Source organism: Pollachius pollachius, assembly GCF_949987615.1.
Source record: "Pollachius pollachius genome assembly, chromosome: 2".
Classification (NCBI taxonomy): domain Eukaryota; kingdom Metazoa; phylum Chordata; class Actinopteri; order Gadiformes; family Gadidae; genus Pollachius; species Pollachius pollachius.
Genome location: NC_136935.1, coordinates 48,953,264 through 48,972,732, shown reverse-complemented (window position 1 = coordinate 48,972,732; position 19,469 = coordinate 48,953,264). Strand labels below are relative to the sequence as shown.

Here is a 19,469-nt window from a genome sequence, read left to right as displayed (position 1 = left end):
TTCTGCTTATTTATTGATATGCTTATTTTATCAATATAATTATATTTTATAAATATAATTATATAAAAATGATTATAATTATATAAATATTTAAATTTTTATGTGAAATGTGTCGTAACCGATCATAATCTGATGCTTGCGTTACAGTCCTCTTCACCACTATTCAGCTGACATAAGTCTATTTTGCACCGTCTTTATTCACATATAATAAAGAAGTATGCGCCAACACTAGAATGCACATTTTTTCATTAATTAATTTTCATCATTAATTTAAATCAAGCGTTTGTTGTATGAGATACACATACCTCGGACTTAAGAGTGCATCAGGATCCAAAAGTTATCCAAGTGAGTTATGCCGGTTTTTCTTAAATGCTCAATTCGAGCGAATAACGACAGAATAACAAATGCTGCTTCATTCTTTGCTATGTTTATGTATATGTGAAAATATAATGAAACTTGAAATTCGGTACTAGCTCATGCTAGGTAGCTAGCGAGCTAAATTCGGAAATCTGTTTTGGTAGTTTGCACAAAACAATGTAATTGAACGTTTTGACCAATTTAAGTTTTTTTGCTAAACCATGTCAAATTATAGAAATAACTAATACGTCTGGCTGAGGAAGGGTAATACAAGGACAGTTGTAATACAATTACCGTCGTCATTTGTCATGCATCATATGGATAGAAATGGCGGCAAATAGCTGTTTGCCACAGGACCAAACCTTGATGGACCAGGCCAGAAGAATAATGAATAAACTCACCAACATGTAAGTAATATTTAAATCCCAAATGTATTTATTTAATAAAAAAAGTGTTTTACTGTGAATCATAATGTTGTTCAACATGAGTACAAATCCCATATACAGTATATATATTTGTTGCCATTTCATTTAAGCAGTTTAACCAAGGCAAGAGAACAAAAACTCATGGGCCTCAATGAGTTATACTGAATATGAAAATGTGCACACATTTTTCGCATCCTGTTCTTCTAAGACCACTTCCTTCTGCAGAAGAGCTTAACAGTCACCAGATATAAACCGGAAGGAGAAGACTGCTGCTACCGAAACTAACTCTGACCACAATACATAGGTTCTAGCAAGGTCTCTCGGTCACAAACCTGCAGACAGAGACAAAGTGCTTACCTTAAGGACCTTTAAGTCAGAGAGTGACTTTGTGGTCTTTATTTAATAATGTAATATATGTGCATAATCACTATTCCGCAAAATTTAATATAAACAAAGCATTTGAGGTTTGTGATACCTTGAATTTTGGATTCAACAAAGATTTACATTTACAATTTACATTTATGGATAAGAGCAGACGCTTTTATCCAAAGCGACTTACAATGGGTCATACACATTTAATCACAGATTTAATTCAAATATACCATTACGCTTTGATATCCAAACCCCATGTATAAACATTTGCCTTCCTTGCGTGTTCAGATCCCTTCCAGGATATCCAGGAACTTTAATGAAATTTGACCTTTATCCTTTTGAGTTGTTAGTTTTGAAGCATTTTTACTCTCTCGCAAAACGTAATCTTGGTTAAGCAATTTCTGCATCGTCCAAAATCTTCACTCCTGTGACAGTTGCATTACTTAATAATCATAGTTTTGATTTGTTCACTTTCTCTCACTCCAAACAAATGATCAGAAATATCTAGCAATTTTCAGCTATTTTACATACTTATACATTTATTTTTCGAAAAGCCAAAAGCTGTCCGTTTAAGATGGGGTAAAAGTTTAAATTAATGTAGACCGTATTGGTCCAATTGATGAATGGGACATCTTAATTCGACCAATCCTAAACAACCAGGGCTGAAGGGCTGTTCTGTGACAGCGTCTTCTCCTGGGCCTTCACTGGAACCAAGATGGCTCCCGTTGGCAGTCTGCTTCTGGATATCAGCACCCTGGAGAAGTGGCTTCTCCTCTGGGTTTTCCCAAGTCACTGATTCAGCAGGGGCTCCAGGCGTCTCGTCTCATCTTGCTCTTGGTAATATTTCATTGTTTTCCTCTTGAAGAACCCCATCTGGGATTGACAGAAACACATGGTTACATTGAGGTGAACTGGGTTAATTGGTTAATTCTGGCTAATTGAAGGTATCTTTCAATGAGCTATTGACGTACTGACTAGTCACTAACCTAAGTACTTCATTTCAACTACGGGATCTAAAAACGTTAAATAACCATCAAACGGTTGTGTCTCACAAAGAGACGTCAGGCCTTGGCGGGCAGTAATGATGGCCGACTTATTTCACAGTCGGGTCCTTCGAGTTGATGCATGTAGATGTGTCAAACCTTTCGAGATTTGATTCTTTTTCAAACTGGCATCAGACATTTTTGTTGTCTGCTCAGTTTGTATTTTATTTTCTTTCCCAATCCCGAATAATAAATTCCGTTCCAGAATGTATGTGTTAAAGGGCTTTCTGTCATAATCGAGGGGACAAGGCTCTCAGACAAGGCTCTCGGACAGGTCTGTGTATGTGTGTTTTCCAGTGGGAAACATCATGTGTGAAGTCCAACTCACTTTGTACATAAGCAAAGCAAAGATGAGTAGAAGAAGCACGCCTACACTGCATCCCACGACGACGATGAGTATTATATCAGGAACCATGATCAGTTCAACTCGGATAAAAGGCTACAAAGATAAAAAGGAGATAGAAGTCATGAAAGGGCCCTTGCGTTTTTCACATTGGGTTCTACGTTTCTTTACAAAAGTGAATGCATACCTGTGCTCTGGGAAAGCTGGCTTCGTTCTGAAGTCGAGAATATGCGAGTTAGAAGAAACGAATTGAGATTATAATCAATACCCAATTTTTGCACAAAGCGACAACGCAGTCATTTTTAGTGCATAGACCCTCACCGATTGTTGCACATAGCGGTGTTTGTCATAGGTCACTTCTACAACGCTTCTCCATATCACATGTTGTGTTTCGCCAGTGAATAGTTTGAGCAGTGACCGGCCCTGAGAAGGGAAAAATATTGGATTTATTTATCACAAAATAATGCAACAGTAGAAATGGAAACTGTAACCGAGTGATCAGCGCTGAAGTGAGGGCATGCGCACACAAACCTTTGCCAGTTGCTCCAGGTTCTTGAATGATACGTGCCCGGACAGAATGACCTTAGTGGTGGAGTAACTGGCCAGAGTGAAGGGCTCACACACCACGGTCGTGCAGGTTATGTTAGACAAGCACTTCTGTTGTAAAAAAGGGTTAGTTGAGTACGATAACGTTATCATAACATATTCCTAGTGGATATTGTTATGATAATTTTGGTTGTGTTGTGTTCATTTACTTCTGAAGCGTCAGTCTTCTTTTTTTTCACACATGGATTTCCCTAAAAAGGAAAAAGTGGGGCGAGTTATAATTTGTGCAATTATTGTCATAACAACAGTTATAATTGTTGAAAGTGTCTACTCTTATGAATGCCACCTGATACCTCTTCAACAAACACTCGATAGTTGTTGATTTCAAAGTCATACTCCATTTTTGTAGGGATGGTGACGGACACAGCAACAGGCAACTCTTTTAAACCCAGGTTCTTCACCTGAGGGTTGGAACAAGAACATCATTAGGTATTCAAAATCAGTTCGAAAGATGTTTGTATTGGTAATAACATTCCATTATGAATATGACAAATATCAATAGCGCTTATTTTCTACCTTGTATATGACAACCACTTCCTTTGGTGCCTGATCTTCTAGAGTGAAGTTAAGGTTGGTTATTGTGTCTTCATGCCTGCAAAAAGTGAAGGGGATCAAATACTAAATACTGGATATACTTCAGTAGTTAAACTGATGATTGCGTTAATTACACACAGCATCAATGCAATTTCTATTTAAAATGTATGCTTACACTACTACTGTTAAGACCACTTGATATTGTACTGGGATGGATTTGGTCATTGAGCTCATGGTGGAGTTGTTATTATCACTGCACAACAGAGCACATGACAATGATTAATCAAATACATTAACAACAAATCAATTCTGAATAATAATCAAATAGATACAAATAGAAATGTACCTCTTTCCTGTAATGGTCATTGACATTTCGCTGTCCCAGTCATATGAGTCCATAACGCGGAACAAAGCTTGAAATGTGGCCTTGAAATGTAAAAGACAGAAACACAAAATGTTCACATGTTAGTCACATCCATCTTGTAGAATACTTCATAGGTTACATTTGCATAACTCACTAAACATTGCATAAACATACACAAAAATGCTTGATTAGCTCAATCTTGTAGTAACTTGGGATCTTTATTCGATGGAAATATTTAGCCCCTGCATGGGCCAGATGGTCAAGATGTGAGGAGGCCAATGTCAGAGTAACAACAGTCTAAGGACGATGGATTCAGCAACAACAACTCAACTCAAAAGTAGTTTAGTAAGAAGGTAATTTAAACACAATGGCTCCTTGTTACAATACCCTTGCTGTGGTCATCTTCCGCACCAGGCCTGACCCACCACCCACTACATAACACTGCCTTTCGAACACAACTTGACTGTTTGATATGCACTGTTTAAGCACCCCTGCATGTGAATATCGGCTATCTATGAACTCACGTTGGTCCCACTGTGGTACACGGGGAGGTTGACCCCACACATGGTCTCGTCGAGAACCCCCTCCAGGTCCTTACAGGACGGCAGCGTTGGCCGGCTCGACTGTTGAGAACGGAAAAAAAATGGTTCAAACTGCCGATCTCTAAGGCGTTATATAAAGAAGAGACGCTGCTTGTTGTGCTCCGTCACCGTTAACCGATTCAACATGGAGAAGGAGAGGCCGGGGGGGTAGAAGAGGTAGAGTTTGGTGTTGTAGGAGTCGTCTCCCTTGTTGGTCAGTCTCAGGGTCACGTTGAAGTTTTTTTGGTTGACCACCACTAACGTCGGGGCGCTGGAAGACCGAGTTCCCGTTAGTCACAGACTCGTGTGTGGTACAGGGACCAACGGTTATGTGTTGGATGTGTGCTGGACGTACTTGAAGGTGAAGTCCACCTCCAGTTCTGCTATGCAGGTGTCGTTGGTTCTGCAGTTCTTCTCGAAGGGGACCTGAAACACAGAGACGTTTGGACCTTCTTCTGGGATGCAATAGAACAACAGATTGTGAGTCATTGAGTAACAAAGATGTGCCCAAATGTTGGGGTGAAGTGAAGCACATGAGGATGATGTATTGAATCACGGTAGATTGTGGGCTGCGGGTGAGAGTTTAATTGAGGTGGAAAGCCTTGTGTAAAAGTGATAAGGCTTAGAGTTTGCTAAATATGCAGTGTTTTGGGACAGAGATACAATTGTGCTAGATTAGGCCTTCGAACACTTGGAACAAAACGATTTACTCACACACACACACACACACACACACACACACACACACACACACACACAAACACACACTTAATCTACTGGTAAGAGAAACATGAATTAGATAAGGAGGATATATATCAAAATAAAATAACAGACAAAATTATTGGAAAATAGGGTCTAGGTACAAAGAAATCCCAAAGTTTTCCTTTGCGGTAATTCAAAGAGGTACTATTGCAAATGATAATATTGTATCTTCTAAAAATGATCTACAAAGGCATGCAAATCTGCAAATGTGAAGGCATAATAAACATGTCCTCCAGATCTATGTTTTAGAGATGTAGTTTGTAATGGTATTTTACAAATACATGCAGGAAATCCCTTCAGATACAGATATATCCAGATGCATAGAGATGCATATCTGTATGCATAGAGATCTGTTAGAGCGACTACCATTTAGTTATCACCATACCTCAGTAGCAGTCTTTGTGGCGCTGTCTGCATTCAGGATGTTGGCGGCTTTCTCGCTTTCATGTTGAGAATAGTTCAGTCTGATGATGACGGGTGATAATGTATCGTACACACAGTTCTACAAAGAGAAACGAGTCAGTGGTACAGGACATCTTTCTATTTATTTCAATTACTCTCTCTAGTAAAAATTACTCCCAAAAAATGTTTTACAGTATAAAATCCAATCATTAGCATCACATAGCACTTAGTGTACGCCGTTGTTGTATGTTGTACGTCCTTGCGCTTTAAAATGTGTACTTAGCATTGTGTAGAGTCTTATCCTAGCTATCTTTGTTGTAATTGGGGAATTGGTTAACCTTACAATTCATAGTGCTTTGCATTTGGTTCTATGAACATCCTTACTGTACCGACAGATCTATATTGTTTCTCTTCTGACAAATGTACTTATTGAAAGTTGCATTGGACAAAACATTTCCAATGTTTATGTAAATTTGTATTTTTTTAACTAAGGCATTATCAACCAACTTTTCTAAAATGGAAACAAGGAGTGAATCATTAGTGGAGTCTGCGTACCGGCATGCTGACGGAGTGATAGAAGCAGTGTTTGGTCGTCAGCTCCACAGTCTGATGAAGATCTTGTTTGCCTGTTTCACTGAAGAACCCACGGCCTGCAGCGTTCAGAGGATCCACATACAGGCTGTAGGAGATGTTCAGTGGTCTGGTCGTAGTTCCTAGGCACACGTTAAAGATGAATTGTATTTTAGTGCTTCAACTTGTCCACGCCCTTAAGGCATGGCTATTAGGCTATAAGGCTATTTATTATTCTTCTATAAACTTAAACATATTTATTTATCAGGAAATTTTTCCACATGGGGGCGGCATGTGGCTCAGGAGGTAGAGCGGGTTGGCCGGTAACCGGAAGGTTGCTAGTTCAATCCCTGGAGTGTCGAGGTGTCCCTGAGCAACACACCTCGACCTGACTGCTCCCGACAAGCTGGCTGTCTTCTTGCATGGTTGACACGGTGTGTGAATATGTGCATGAATGGCTGAATGTTAAGCAATATTGTAAAGCGCTTTGAGTAGCCACTGGTTAGAAAAGCGCAATATAAAAGCAGTCAATTAACCATTTACATTTGTGGTAAATCGTTTATCGGCTCTTTACAAGATGTCAGACTACCTTTCTGGGGGTAGATGAGCATGGTGTAAGGAGTGTGGTCGGTGTGTTCAACTGTAGAATTGTTTGGCCTTCATGTGATTGGCTCACCCATATCTTCCGCAATAGTCGAGTGGGCGGAGTCTAGCTGAACCATAATGCTCACTTACAAACGATCACAAGCATCAGGCAGGGTACTGCTTCATGCCCTCGCTTACCGCTCCGGCTGCGTGTCACTTCAGCCAAGTCGAAGCACGTGGTAAGGACGACCATGGGCAGACCCCCAGCCTGGGTTTGTGGACACTGGATGCTGGCAGTGCTTATCTCTGCAGGTTTAAAGTGCAGGTGGGCTTTGACGTTCACCACTGGCTTGGACCTGGATGACATCAGAGGATCGGGTTAAAGGGGTGATATCATGCCACCGGGTGTCAGTGTGATTAGCCATTACAAGCCATTTCCCCCTGGGCCCTGGTTACATCACTAGTGGGCATGTCCACCTAGATGTATGATGAATAGATCAGCAACATTTGCCACGTTCCACGGGTTAGGCTGGTAAACTGATCTATCCAGCATACATCTAGGTGGACACTAGGGATGTCACTAGTAGGGAACAGGGAAAGGCAGATTTCAAATGGCTTGTAATGGCTAATCCACCCACAGCTAGTAGCATGATATCAGTCCTTTAATTTGTTCTGATTGCTTCTGTTCGTCACATTGAGTTAAGACAACTAAGACCCATTTAGTGGTTTGATTTTTTAAACCCCTAAATGGTTTCTTCAGTTCATCACTTTGAGTCGTATCTAGTTCAGTGAGACCCCAGTACATTCTCTGCTCTCGTTCAGAATGTCATTTATGAGATGGGGCCTTCAAAAGTGCTAAAGTGGGATTTAGGAATGCAAGAACTACCGTACACCACCAGGGTTGTGCTAGTAAAGAGATTCAGCCCCCACCAGGTGGTGTGGTAACCAATAAGGCTCAGTCCTTATGGCAGCGACCCGGGTTTGATTACTGCCCATGGTCCTTCGCTGCGTGTCCTCCCCTCTCTCCCCCAAACCTTCATGTCTAACTCACTGTATCTTCATGAATAAAGCATAAAGATGCAAATCTAAAATCAACTTAACGTTGCAGGCTTAAAGTCACAAAATGCAATTCATTTAAAAGTCTGTCCTTGCCGATCTTGCTAAAGGTGAACGTTAGCCTGTCGCTGAAGGGCTGATTATGGTTCCATGTTCACGCAACGCAACGACCATGCAGACGCTTCGACGCAGTTGTGAACCTTTATGGTTCTGCGTCGGGTTTTAGTAAGCGGACCAATCACAGCCCTTGCTGCTGCGTCGCCTTGACGGAAGGTTAACATTTTTGGGAGGTGCACGTCAGGCCCTTGCGGTGGACGCAAGGAGGGTCCGCAAGGACGTAAGGGGTCCGTAACCCCCTTGCGTTGCGTGAACGTTGGGCCATAATCAGCCCTTAAACGTTTCCACGGCGGTGAAGTAACGGGACACGTACCTCAAGACGACAGCAGCGCCACGCGAGCCGACCACCAGGTCAGCCAGCCCGTCCTCCCCCAGGTCGGCGTTGCCGTCCACCGCCTGGCCGAAGAAACGGATCCGGGCGTTCCCTGGATGGGCTGTGATCCTCTGAAACACGGCAGACGGCAGGGTCACCCAGGGGCCGCAGAGTTCGACCCCCGAGCCGAACGCTACAGGGTTCTGTCCCCCATGTACGCAGCTTAGGCATCCTGGAGCAAGATGGCCTCCTCGTACCTGCTACTTAAGGGCCTGTATCTGACGTGGCTTTGGAGTCACTTTTGAGTCACTTTTGAGTGACTTCAGATACTTTTATGGATCTGCAAGCGTCAGCGAGTTTATTTTTGATATAACGAATAGCATATAGATATAACGAATAGCAATGTGTGTTTGTCACACACATTGATACTAGTATTCTTGTATTATCCTGTATCACATTTTCAACGATTACCAAAACGACCAATAAGTATGTTGTTTTAATATGGAATTCACTTCATATTAAAAATAGAGTTCTTAAACATAACTTATTTTTACATATGTTATTCAGCTACATGTCAACCATAATGAACTGCTTTCTAATTAAAGAAGACTGGACTATTGGCCCCAGCATCTCTCCAAGGCCCAGGTCACTACGGTGGTGTCTGGTCAATGAATGCAGAAACAACGTCAATGAGACGAGCACAGGCAACATGTCGCCTCGGTGTTCTTCGTTTAACAGCGGTGCCTTACTGACCTGGCTGAAGGCGGGGCGGATCCCGGTGTGTTGGTGGCCGAGGTAGATGTACACGGCCCCCCTGAGGTCGTCCTCCAGGGGGGCCCCCACGGCAACGTCCCTGAGCCCGTCCCCGTTGAGGTCGGCCAGGGATGAGACCGTGGTGCCGAAGCGGCCCCGCGACGGCACCGTCACGTTCAGCACGCTCTCCAGCTCCAACTGCCAGAACGTTAGCATTTCGTTAGTCTCGTAGCATAATCGTCTTAAGTCATATTTTAAGGTTTATCTTGGCTTCAATGTCAAAAATACCTAAAGGTACGTTCACACCAAAATAGAGGGGGCGGCGCGACTCCATACAAAGTCAATGCAAAGACGCGTTTAGACGTGAATTTGTCGCCTGATAAAACCTGCGATGCGAATTGATGAATGGCGCGGAATGAACGCCCTCAGTCAAATGGGGGCAGATAGTGATTATGGAGTGTAAAAAGCACTCTGATTGGCTTAGGATACAGCCAACGAGGCACAGTGAATCAGCAGCGTTAAGGATAGTAGAGTTAGGTAAAATATCACAATTTGGCCAAAATATGATTTAGGCAATTATGCTATGAGGCTAACGGTTTAGTAATTTGACAGCATGTGAAGATTATTCACATTCGCAGATGAACAAGAGCTCCACAGATGAACCCTTGCCTCACCTTCTTGGTCAGTTTGTAGATGTATATCTGCCCCTCTCTCTTCTCCTGAGGGTAGTGGAACAGGGGCGCACCCACCAGGAGGAAGTCAACGTGGCCGTCTGATTGGACGTCTACCAGGCACAGCTCCGCCCCAAAGTATGAGCCAATCTGGGCAGGCAGGGCATTCAAATAGAAAGGTACATTTGAAGGTATAAAGTTGCAATAGGTTGGAAAAGCGTTTGTTGGGTTGGACTATTGGAGCGATGGTACGTATACATGAAACTACAGTACATTTTGTTTCTGGATGAAAACGTCCATTTCTCTGCTATTTATTCTAATATATTTATAATATTTAACAATTTCGATGGTATTCTGAATACATCTGAATGTAGGTTTCTGTGTGTTCACAGACTAGAAAGTGGGTTGAGAGAGAATATCATGTCGAATAGGGCCGCAGCTGGTCAGAATCAAACCTTGAGTAACGTATGTAATTACAGTTCTCTGGATTTTGGATGACAGTGTCAGAGTCAGAGCTCTGGACTTTGGGCGTTGATTCCTATAGTATCTTCCAACAGAAGTTCTGAGTGACAAACAACACTGGTGGTCCTTTAGAATTTATAGAACCCTGGTCACAAGCGTGACTCTCGTTCTATTCCCTTCTCACTGACCACGAGAGGCCGTAGCAGGAGTTCCAAAGCATGCAGGTTTCGGCAGCTAATAGTACATGGAGGGGAACCGATTTCTTTCGACGGCAAGAAGCGCACTTCTTTGGGCACAACCGAAGAACACTCTGGATCCTCCAACCTGCTCAGAGAATATTCTCCATTGGACCGCGTCGAGGGACCAGATAGACGGTGCTCTGGAATTCAAAATGACGCTTACCACATGCCCTCTATCGGCTTCGGGCCCTCAGAGGCCAAAGCCACTACTGCAGTCATTTGTCCCGGGAATGAACGCCGATTGTAACTTTTCCCACCAGGCAAAAAGATGCTAGTGGTTGTTAGTGGGACTCTTCCAGTCTGTCCGGTGGGAAAGGGCTTTAAAATGACAGAGGACTACATTGATAGCGCTCTTGTTGGTTTATTAGGGGCGGCAGTAGCTCAGGAGGTAGAGCGGGTTGGCTGGTAACCTCAAGGTTACATTTATTATTCTAGCTGTATAGATAATAATTAAGAAATGAGGCCCCACCTGTTCTCCGGTCACTCTTTGCACCACCTTCCAGGTGTTGCCCGTCTTTCTGAAGACCACCACCTCTCCTGTGTGTCTGTACCGCGGTGCCCCGGTGAAGTACAGAGACACCGAATCCTTTTCTCCAGCAGCCACAGAGTAGCCTGCGTGATGGCACACACTGTGTTTAATGACACGTGATTATTACCATCACTGATCAATACTTTGATTTATAGCTCATCGCTCAGCGGGGCGTCACACACAGATTCTGAATTGTGCTACTTTAACAATCGCTCACTCTTCTCTCTCTCTCTGTTAAGGAGTCAATAGGATTCTTTCACCACTTTTTTGTCAAAGCTCTCATTAAGATAAAGAGCAGCGGCCATCCTATTACGTCTATTAGTAAATAAAAAGTACATTCATGTTACTGCTTCGGGGTCAATTCTTAATGTAAACATTCATATTTTTACTAATGCACCAAGTTAGATGGTTCCTTGTACATTTTACAGAATCTATTTCACATTCAAGCAAATTTGGTATTTCAACTGAAATATCCCTAACTGAATCGATTATTTCGATTCCGGACCTTGTGAATCGAAATCGAATCCTTTTGGGAAATCAGTGGCGATACCCAGCCCTTTAACTAAGCATTTTTTAAAGGGGACATATCATACCACCAGGTGTGAGTGTGATTAGCCATTACAAGCAGGTTTGAAAATGTGCAGCATTGTGACATCACAGGTTGGCGTGTCCATCAATCCGTCACACATCTAGATGGACACGCCCACCTGTGATGTCACAATGCTGCACATTTTGAAAACGGCTTGTAATAGCTAATCACACTCACACCTGGTGGTATGATATGTCCCCTTTAAAACAATATGTCGATTCAGGGTATTTTCATTGAGATCATTACCCATGTAGGAGCTTTGCTCCATGTCAGGGTCCTCAATGTGTATCCCTGGTTCTGCCCGGTCCTGTTCATACAGCGAGCCACGCCAGTCTTTAGACCCTACCAAACCCAGCACCAAGGCACCCTGTAGATCAAACAGAAGATCATTTGCTTTACATTTACATTCAGGGCATTCAGCAGACGCTTTTATCCAGAGCGACTTACAATAAGTACATTTGTCATAAGAAAGTGAAACAATATATCGCTGTCGGTACGATAAGGAAGTTCATAGAACCAAGTGCAAAGCACCAACAATCGCTAGGTCAACCCATTCCCTGTGTTCAACATAGATAGCTATGATAAGATGCTACATAACTAAGTACTATAACTAAATGCGACATTCAATAAGTGTGTACATTAAGTGCAAGGATGTACAACATACAACAAGCAGGAGGGGAGGGACTTAAGATCACCATTACATCTTACGAAAATACTGTATGATTTAACTCAAAAACTGAAATATTAAGGGAAAATAAGATTCCTTTACCTTGTGGTAGACACTACTAAACCCACTCTGAGACATTTCATACTGCAGTTTTTCAGAAAGTGCCGTTCGAGAATCTAAAAAACAAAATTGTATTAAAATATAGAGTTAAGAATAGGATAATTCAAATGACGTTGATACAGAGGGAAAACACCACAGTACCTTCTATGTTAAAGATCTTTTCTTCAAAGTTCTTCAGGATTCCGGCGAGTCCGTCGTAGTTATTGATGTGAAACGTGTTGTTGGACTTGGGCTCTGAGGCGATGGTGTAAAGGTTGTCCAGTTTCACCTTTTTGACCTATCCAGATAAAGCATAAAGTCATTGGCAGCCTGATGTCTGAGGAAAGGCCACACAACGTTGGTTCTGGTAACTGCAAATAAGCTACTGCTGGTTATGCATTAGACAGGATATATATATACAGTGGGGCAAAAAAGTATTTAGTCAGCCACCAATTGTGCAAGTTCTCCCACTTAAAAAGATGAAAGAGGCCTGTAATTTTCAACATAGGTATACCTCAGCTATGAGAGACAAAATGAAAAAAAAAATCTAGAAAATCACATTGTCTGATTTTTAAAGAATTTATTTGCAAATTATGGTGGAAAATAAGTATTTGGTCAATAACAAAAGGTCATCTCAATACTTTGTTACATGCCCTTTGTTGGCAATGACAGAGGTCAAACGTTTTCTGTAAGTCTTTACAAGGTTTTCACACACTGCTGCTGGTATTTTGGCCCATTCCTCCATGCAGATCTCCTCTAGAGCAGTGATGTTTTTGGGCTACACAGACTTTCAACTCCCTCCAAAGATTTTCTCTGGGGTTGAGATCTGGAGACTGGCTAGGCCACTCCAGGACCTTGAAATGCTTCTTACGAAGTCACTCCTTCGTTGCCCGGGCGGTGTGTTTGGGGTCATTGTCATGCTGAAAGACCCAGCCACGTTTCATCTTCAGTGCCCTTGCTGATGGAAGGAGGTTTTCACTCAAAATCTCACGATACATGGCCCCATTCATTCTTTCCGTCATACGGATCAGACGTCCTGGTCCCTTGGCAGAAAAACAGCCCCAAAGCATGATGTTTCCACCCCCATGCTTCACTGTAGGTATGGTGTTCTTTGGATGCAACTCAGCATTCTTTCTCCTCCAAACACGACAAGTTGAGTTTTTACCAAAAAGTTCTATTTTGGTTTCATCTGACCATATGACATTCTCCCATTCCTGTTCTGGATCATCCAAATGCTCTCTAGCAAACTTCAAACGGGCCCGGACATGCACTGGCTTTAGCAGGGGGACACGTCTGGCACTGCAGGATTTGAGTCCCTGGCGGCGTAGTGTGTTAGTGATGGTAGCCTTTGTTACTTTGGTCCCAGCTCTCTGCAGGTCATTCACTAGGTCCCCCCGTGTGGTTCTGGGATTTTTGTTCACCGTTCTTGTCATCATTTTGACCCCACAGGGTGAGATCTTGCGTGGAGCCCCAGATCGAGGGAGATTATCAGTGGTCTTGTATGTATTCCATTTCCTAATAATTGCTCCCACAGTTGATTTCTTCACACCAAGCTGCTTACCTATTGCAGATTCAGACTTCCCAGCCTGGTGCAGGTCTACAATTGTGTTTCTGGTGTCCTTTGACAGCTCTTTGGTCTTGGCCATAGTGGAGTTTGGAGTGTGACTGTTTGAGGTTGTGGACAGGTGTCTTTTATACTGATAAGGAGTTCAAACAGGTGCCATTAATACAGGTAACAAGTGGAGGACAGAGGAGCCTCTTAAAGAAGAAGTTACAGGTCTGTGACAGCCACAAATCTTGCTGGTTTGTAGGTGACCAAATACTTATTTTCCACCATAATTTGCAAATAAATTCTTAAAAAATCAGACAATGTGATTTTCTGGATTTTGTTTTTCATTTTGTCTCTCATAGCTGAGGTTTACCTATGATGAAAATTACAGGCCTCTCTCGTCTTTTTAAGTGGGAGAACTTGCACAATTGGTGGCTGACTAAATACTTTTTTGCCCCACTGTATATACACATATGTTTCTATGTGTGTGTATATATATGTGTATATTTATGTATATTCTGCAGTGTATAGTAGTGTTTAATATTAACCAAATTGTAAAACTTAAATAAGTAAATAGGGCATCTTTAGATTTAGCATGCAAAAAAAAAGGTTTCACATGTAAGTCTAAACCAACAGTGGTACTACATTTATTAGGATTGAGGATAAAATGGATTACCATCTTACTCCTACAACACAATCTGATGAAGGAGAATGCAGGGTGAAAGAGAGTTCAAGGTATAAACCTAGGTTACCGGTTTATCAAAATTCAACCACAAGCATTTCCAGAAGTCTTCCCCCAACCTGAAGACGAGCCTGACACACCCCCGAGAGGAGGATTCATGTTTCCAACTCACCCCAATCACAAAGCGTATGATTTCTTTCTCATCATATTTCTCCACAATCTTTATCCTGTCTATGTCGGTGGGGTCCCCGTCTGTGATGATCACCAGGACCTTGCTGGCGTCGGGAGAGGCCCCCGCAGACTGGTTCTCAAAGAGTTCGTACCTGAAACCGTCGCACAATGAACCTGTTTATTAGTGCTGATGACGAGGAGGAGGCTCATCTTGGGTGGTGGGCACGTAAACGCAGGCTCACTGTGACACTTTCACTGGGTCAACAATCAGAGCGGTGAGGGCCAGTGATGGGGGGGGGAACAAGCACAAACTATAGTCACACACTCCGTTTTATTTCCTATTCAAGATCCTGCACTTAATGTACGCACTTATTGTATGCTGTACGTCCTTGCACTTAAAAAATAGGATGTAGCATCTTATCCTAGCTATCTTTGTTGCATACGGGGAATGGGTTAACCTACTGATTATTGGTGCTTGGCACTTGGTGATCTGAACATCCTTATTGTACCAACAGCAACACGTTTCTCTTTCTTCTGAAAAATGTACGTAAGTTGCTTTGGATAAAAGCGACTGCTAAATGCCGTTCTTGTAAATCCTTGAATATCCCTGAAACAAGGCAATTTCATGCAAAGGCAGAAAGACGTTTGTCTCAACCCACAGCGTGTAGTTCAGTGCCCGGTACGTGTTGGTGAGAGACCGCATGAACATCTCGTTCCTCAGTAGCTCCGTGGCCTTCCCGCTGTGGTAATCGTTGAAGTCAAACACTTTCCTAGGGTCAGTTGAAAACTGGACTGCAGCAAACTGAAAATAGGATTCAGGATAATACAAGGATATTAGTGTTAGTAAGCGTGACAAACAATAGCACAAGATCACTGTGATATGATGCAATTTGTGATGCGTTTTGTTACTTTGATGGAGGAGTTCTTAATGCTGTTCATGATATCCAGAATGAATTCTTTGTTCTTGTTGAATTCATCCTTGGTCATACTCGCAGAGCCGTCAAATAGAAAGACGAGGTCCACTGTTTTCTTTGTACAATCTGTGAATACACGACAAACAATGAGATAGGTCATTAATTATACATGTTTAAGGGATGAAATAAGAATTTTGTGAATGAAGTAATGTAAACCTTGACTATGCAACTGTGTATAAGGATAAATATAATAGGCGTTATCCCTAGATATTAAAATATATATTTTGGTATTAAAAAACCCAACTGATAAGATTTTAGTAGGGACACACTATTTATTTTTTAAGTATTCGTTGTCACTTTTCAGTGAACACTTGTCTTTCCCGATGGGAATGAAACTTTAACGTTAAACCAAAAGTGTGCATTGACATTCAAGTTACAACTATCTATAACTATTGAACTATTATAACTAATAATATTCCCTTCATTTCATTGGTCGATTAATACTTGTCTGTCCAACATGAGCCTATAAACTGCAAAAACCTTAATTAATTAATAATTAATTGATTCAAGAGATGGTTGTATTATATCGTGTGTTTTGTGAATAATATTGTAAATCCAGCAATTGGTAAAAGAAGGAATGAAGGCTGTGGTGGTTGGTGAATAAGGGCGTACAGGACCATCTGTTTCCCTAGTAGCCTATCCCCCCAAGAACAGTATTTGCACTCAAATTCCTGCAAGCGTTTCTGTTAAATCATTACCTTGAAAAGCAGGTTTGAAACTCGACTCAGACTCAAGTTTTGCATTGAGCTGGTAGCACTGTCCATTCAGGTAGGAGTTCTCATAGCATTCATGAGCCACACTTGGACTGCAGATCTACCCAAGGTCAGAAACACAGATGATCCGTTATTACGTAAGATCACGTATATGTGATAATCAACTCATCAGTGGGTCTGCGTTCTTACCGTGAATCTCGACTGAGTTGGTTCCTCAGCGATTGACCATCCGAACAGCCTGACTGGCATGGCCTCTGGAAGAGATGAGGAAGACAGCAGGGAAGTTACAGTTCAGAAAGTAGGTTTACCCTTAACAATGATCACACTCATATTCTTGAATTAATTCAAGTAATTATGGTGACTGTTAATGTCTTTAGACGAGCAAGACAGCAGTGGGAATACAATTCAGAAAGTAGGTTTAACTGTTACAATAATCAGATACATATTCTTGAATTAATTCAAGTAATTATGGTTACTGTTAAGGCCTCATCGCTGCTATATTTTCTGTTTAGTTAACTACCTTGAGGGGTGAAGCAGCTGTTTGTGTGTTTCATGTATCTGCAGACTGTTCCTGAACCATTTTGCTGCAGGGGAGCAGTGACCAAAATCCTGCACGGACAAGACATGGACAAGGTATAACATTACTATTACTACAAATTATTTGCAGTCAGCTTATGGACAAGGTATGAAATTACTCATACTACGAATCCTTTGCAGTGGGCTTATGGACAAGGTATAACATACCTATTACTACGAGATATTTGCAGTCGGCTTCTCCACATTTTAAAACCAGAGCTGGTGGGTCCTTTATTTTAATCTTTTTAATGTTATTTAATTCACAAATTTACAGAAGTAATATCATAGATACAATATATACACATTAAGACAACCTCATCAAACATTAAGAACAACAACCCCTACTCAAAAGATTTGATTAAGAGCTGGTGGGTCCTAACAGCCTAGTAGGCTCAGTTATTGAAACCAGGGAAAGATTGCCCACACATGGACTTACTGGTCACTGTTGAGAACATCACTGTATCTCCTTCTCCAACTGCCAAAAACCTTGGTGTAGTGTTGGACAATCAGTTGTGCTGCACCGCAAACATCACTGCGGTGGCCCGATCCTGCAGATTTGCACTTTACAACATCCGCAGGATCCGGCCCTTCCTCACAAGGGAAGCAGCTCAGCTTCTAGTCCAATCACTGGTCATCTCCCGCCTCGACTACTGCAACTCGCTCCTGGCTGGACTCCCTGCCTCTGCGATTAAACCCTTGCAGCGCATCCAGAATGCGGCAGCGCGCCTCGTGTTCAACCTACCAAAGTTCTCACATGTAACCACCCTCTTCCGAGACCTCCACTGGCTCCCTGTAATAGCTCGCATCAGATTCAAGATGATGGTACTGGCATACAAGGCAGTCGATGGAACTGCCCCTGCCTCCCTCCAAGCATTAGTAAAGCCACACACCCCAGCTCGATCCCTCCGCTCAACTACCTCAGCTGGACGTCTGGTACCGCCATCGCTAAGAGCAAGCAAAGGTCGATCAGCAAAGTCACAACTTTTCTCTGTTTTGGGACCTCAGTGTGGAACGAGCTCCCTACCGATGTCAGGACCGCAGTCGCTCACCAGCTTCCGCAAAAGACTCAAAACTCACCTGTTCAGAGTTCATCTCGACTCTGCATAGAAACCAATGCACAGCCACCATTGAATGTTGTACGTCCTGGCACTAGTACATTGCACTTATTCAAGGTGCTTAATTGTGTAGCATCTACAGTAGCTGCTATCGCTGCTTTACACGGGGAATGGGTTAGCCTAGCGATTGTAATACTTGCACTTGGTTCTATGAACGTCTTTACTGTACCGACAGCGATATATTGTTTCACTTCTTATGACAAATGTACTTATTGTAACAAATGCACTTATTGAAAGTCGCTTTGGATAAAAGCGTCTGCTAAATGGCCTAAATGTAAATGTAAATGTATTGATGAAATCGAAAGCCAATGGAGATTGTGGAACTCCTGTGATAAATCACAAATTTATTTCAGCATCAAATTTTTAACCGATGTGAGTTTCATCAGAAACTGCTCTGATGTACATACCCTTTGTCTCCGCCAGTGGTGACCTGCAGCACCTTGTGTCCAAAGAAACCATTTTCATCTCCATAGTATATGCTGGGGTCAGTTGTGTCAATGTTAAAGGCCAGGCAGAAAGGCTGCAACAACGCTGAAAAGGTTTAGAAAAATGTTTCAAAATCCCCCCAGAAATAAAAAGGGTCTTACTCTATAACAAAAAGAATTAGGTTGCTTTTGAGGAGGTTCATGTTTTCTGGCTGACACCGCAAACCAACCAAGGTTTCAGATTGTATTCAGTCAAAGTGGTGGAGCTTAGTTGTGGTGTGGTTTAGGTTGAGTGGTTCAGCTGAACTTTCCTCCACTTATAAATTAAAATGTTGAAGGCGCTTATAGATCTTTGTCTGTGATACAATCCAATTAGTTTTTCATAGTAACCACTATGAACCCCAAGGCCATATTGACCACTATTAAGACAAATCACAAACACCCAATATTTCCATGCGAATGCTATCATTTTGAAAGTTTACAAAGCATAATCTTACCAATCACCCCAAAGAAGGACAGCAGATGGGAGCCAGTGCGGTCGTACATGTTTCCCACAGCAGTGCTCATCGCTAAAGAGGAAACAGAAGATTGCACCTTACAGAGTGCAATGTCTTACTTCCTGCGATTTCTGCAAAAAGGGTGTTTCCATCGCAGATTGTATCGTGGCTTCTGTTCTTGAGTTTTCAAGTTGGGTGGAGTAGGGTGGATACTAAGCATTTGTTTCTAAACAAGTGTACAAGTTATCCTACACCATTGGTGGTGGGTGCAACACTTTTTTGACACTTCCTTTTTTTAAGACATAGAAAAAGAGGACTTTTCCATATT

At 42.2% G+C, this 19,469-nt stretch overlaps 1 protein-coding gene across 1 annotated transcript; it reads right to left on the bottom strand.

Moving 5' to 3' along the window:
* Positions 1 to 787: 787 nt before the first annotated feature.
* On the bottom strand, positions 788 to 19,244 carry LOC307070692 (integrin alpha-M-like). The gene is made up of 31 exons (XM_079729286.1): positions 19,142 to 19,244; positions 18,627 to 18,750; positions 17,049 to 17,137; positions 16,718 to 16,782; positions 16,514 to 16,628; positions 15,751 to 15,881; positions 15,501 to 15,643; positions 14,843 to 14,993; positions 12,602 to 12,737; positions 12,443 to 12,516; positions 11,920 to 12,040; positions 11,025 to 11,167; positions 9,858 to 10,004; positions 9,184 to 9,381; positions 8,431 to 8,561; positions 7,143 to 7,300; positions 6,345 to 6,502; positions 5,773 to 5,889; positions 4,981 to 5,051; positions 4,755 to 4,896; positions 4,569 to 4,667; positions 4,027 to 4,106; positions 3,856 to 3,933; positions 3,663 to 3,738; positions 3,440 to 3,547; positions 3,296 to 3,337; positions 3,072 to 3,197; positions 2,862 to 2,963; positions 2,728 to 2,754; positions 2,526 to 2,636; positions 788 to 2,027 (listed from the first exon to the last, which is right to left on the bottom strand). The coding sequence occupies exons 1-31, from the start codon at positions 19,209 to 19,211 to the stop codon at positions 1,944 to 1,946; spliced, it is 3,417 nt and encodes a 1,138-aa protein (XP_079585412.1). The 5' UTR covers positions 19,212 to 19,244; the 3' UTR covers positions 788 to 1,943.
* Between the last annotated feature and the right edge of the window lie 225 nt (positions 19,245 to 19,469).

What these genes read in the sequence shown, in the direction of transcription:
- LOC307070692 (XM_079729286.1), bottom strand. Translation starts at nt 19,211, where the DNA reads ATGAGCACTGCTGTGGGAAACATGTACGACCGCACTGGCTCCCATCTG. An exon ending in GTCCTTCTTTGGGGTGATTG is followed by an intron (nt 18,751 to 19,141) that starts GTAAGATTATGC and finishes AAACCTTTTCAG; the next exon opens with CGTTGTTGCAGCCTTTCTGC. An exon ending in TTAAGAACTCCTCCATCAAA is followed by an intron (nt 15,644 to 15,750) that starts GTAACAAAACGC and finishes TCCTATTTTCAG; the next exon opens with TTTGCTGCAGTCCAGTTTTC.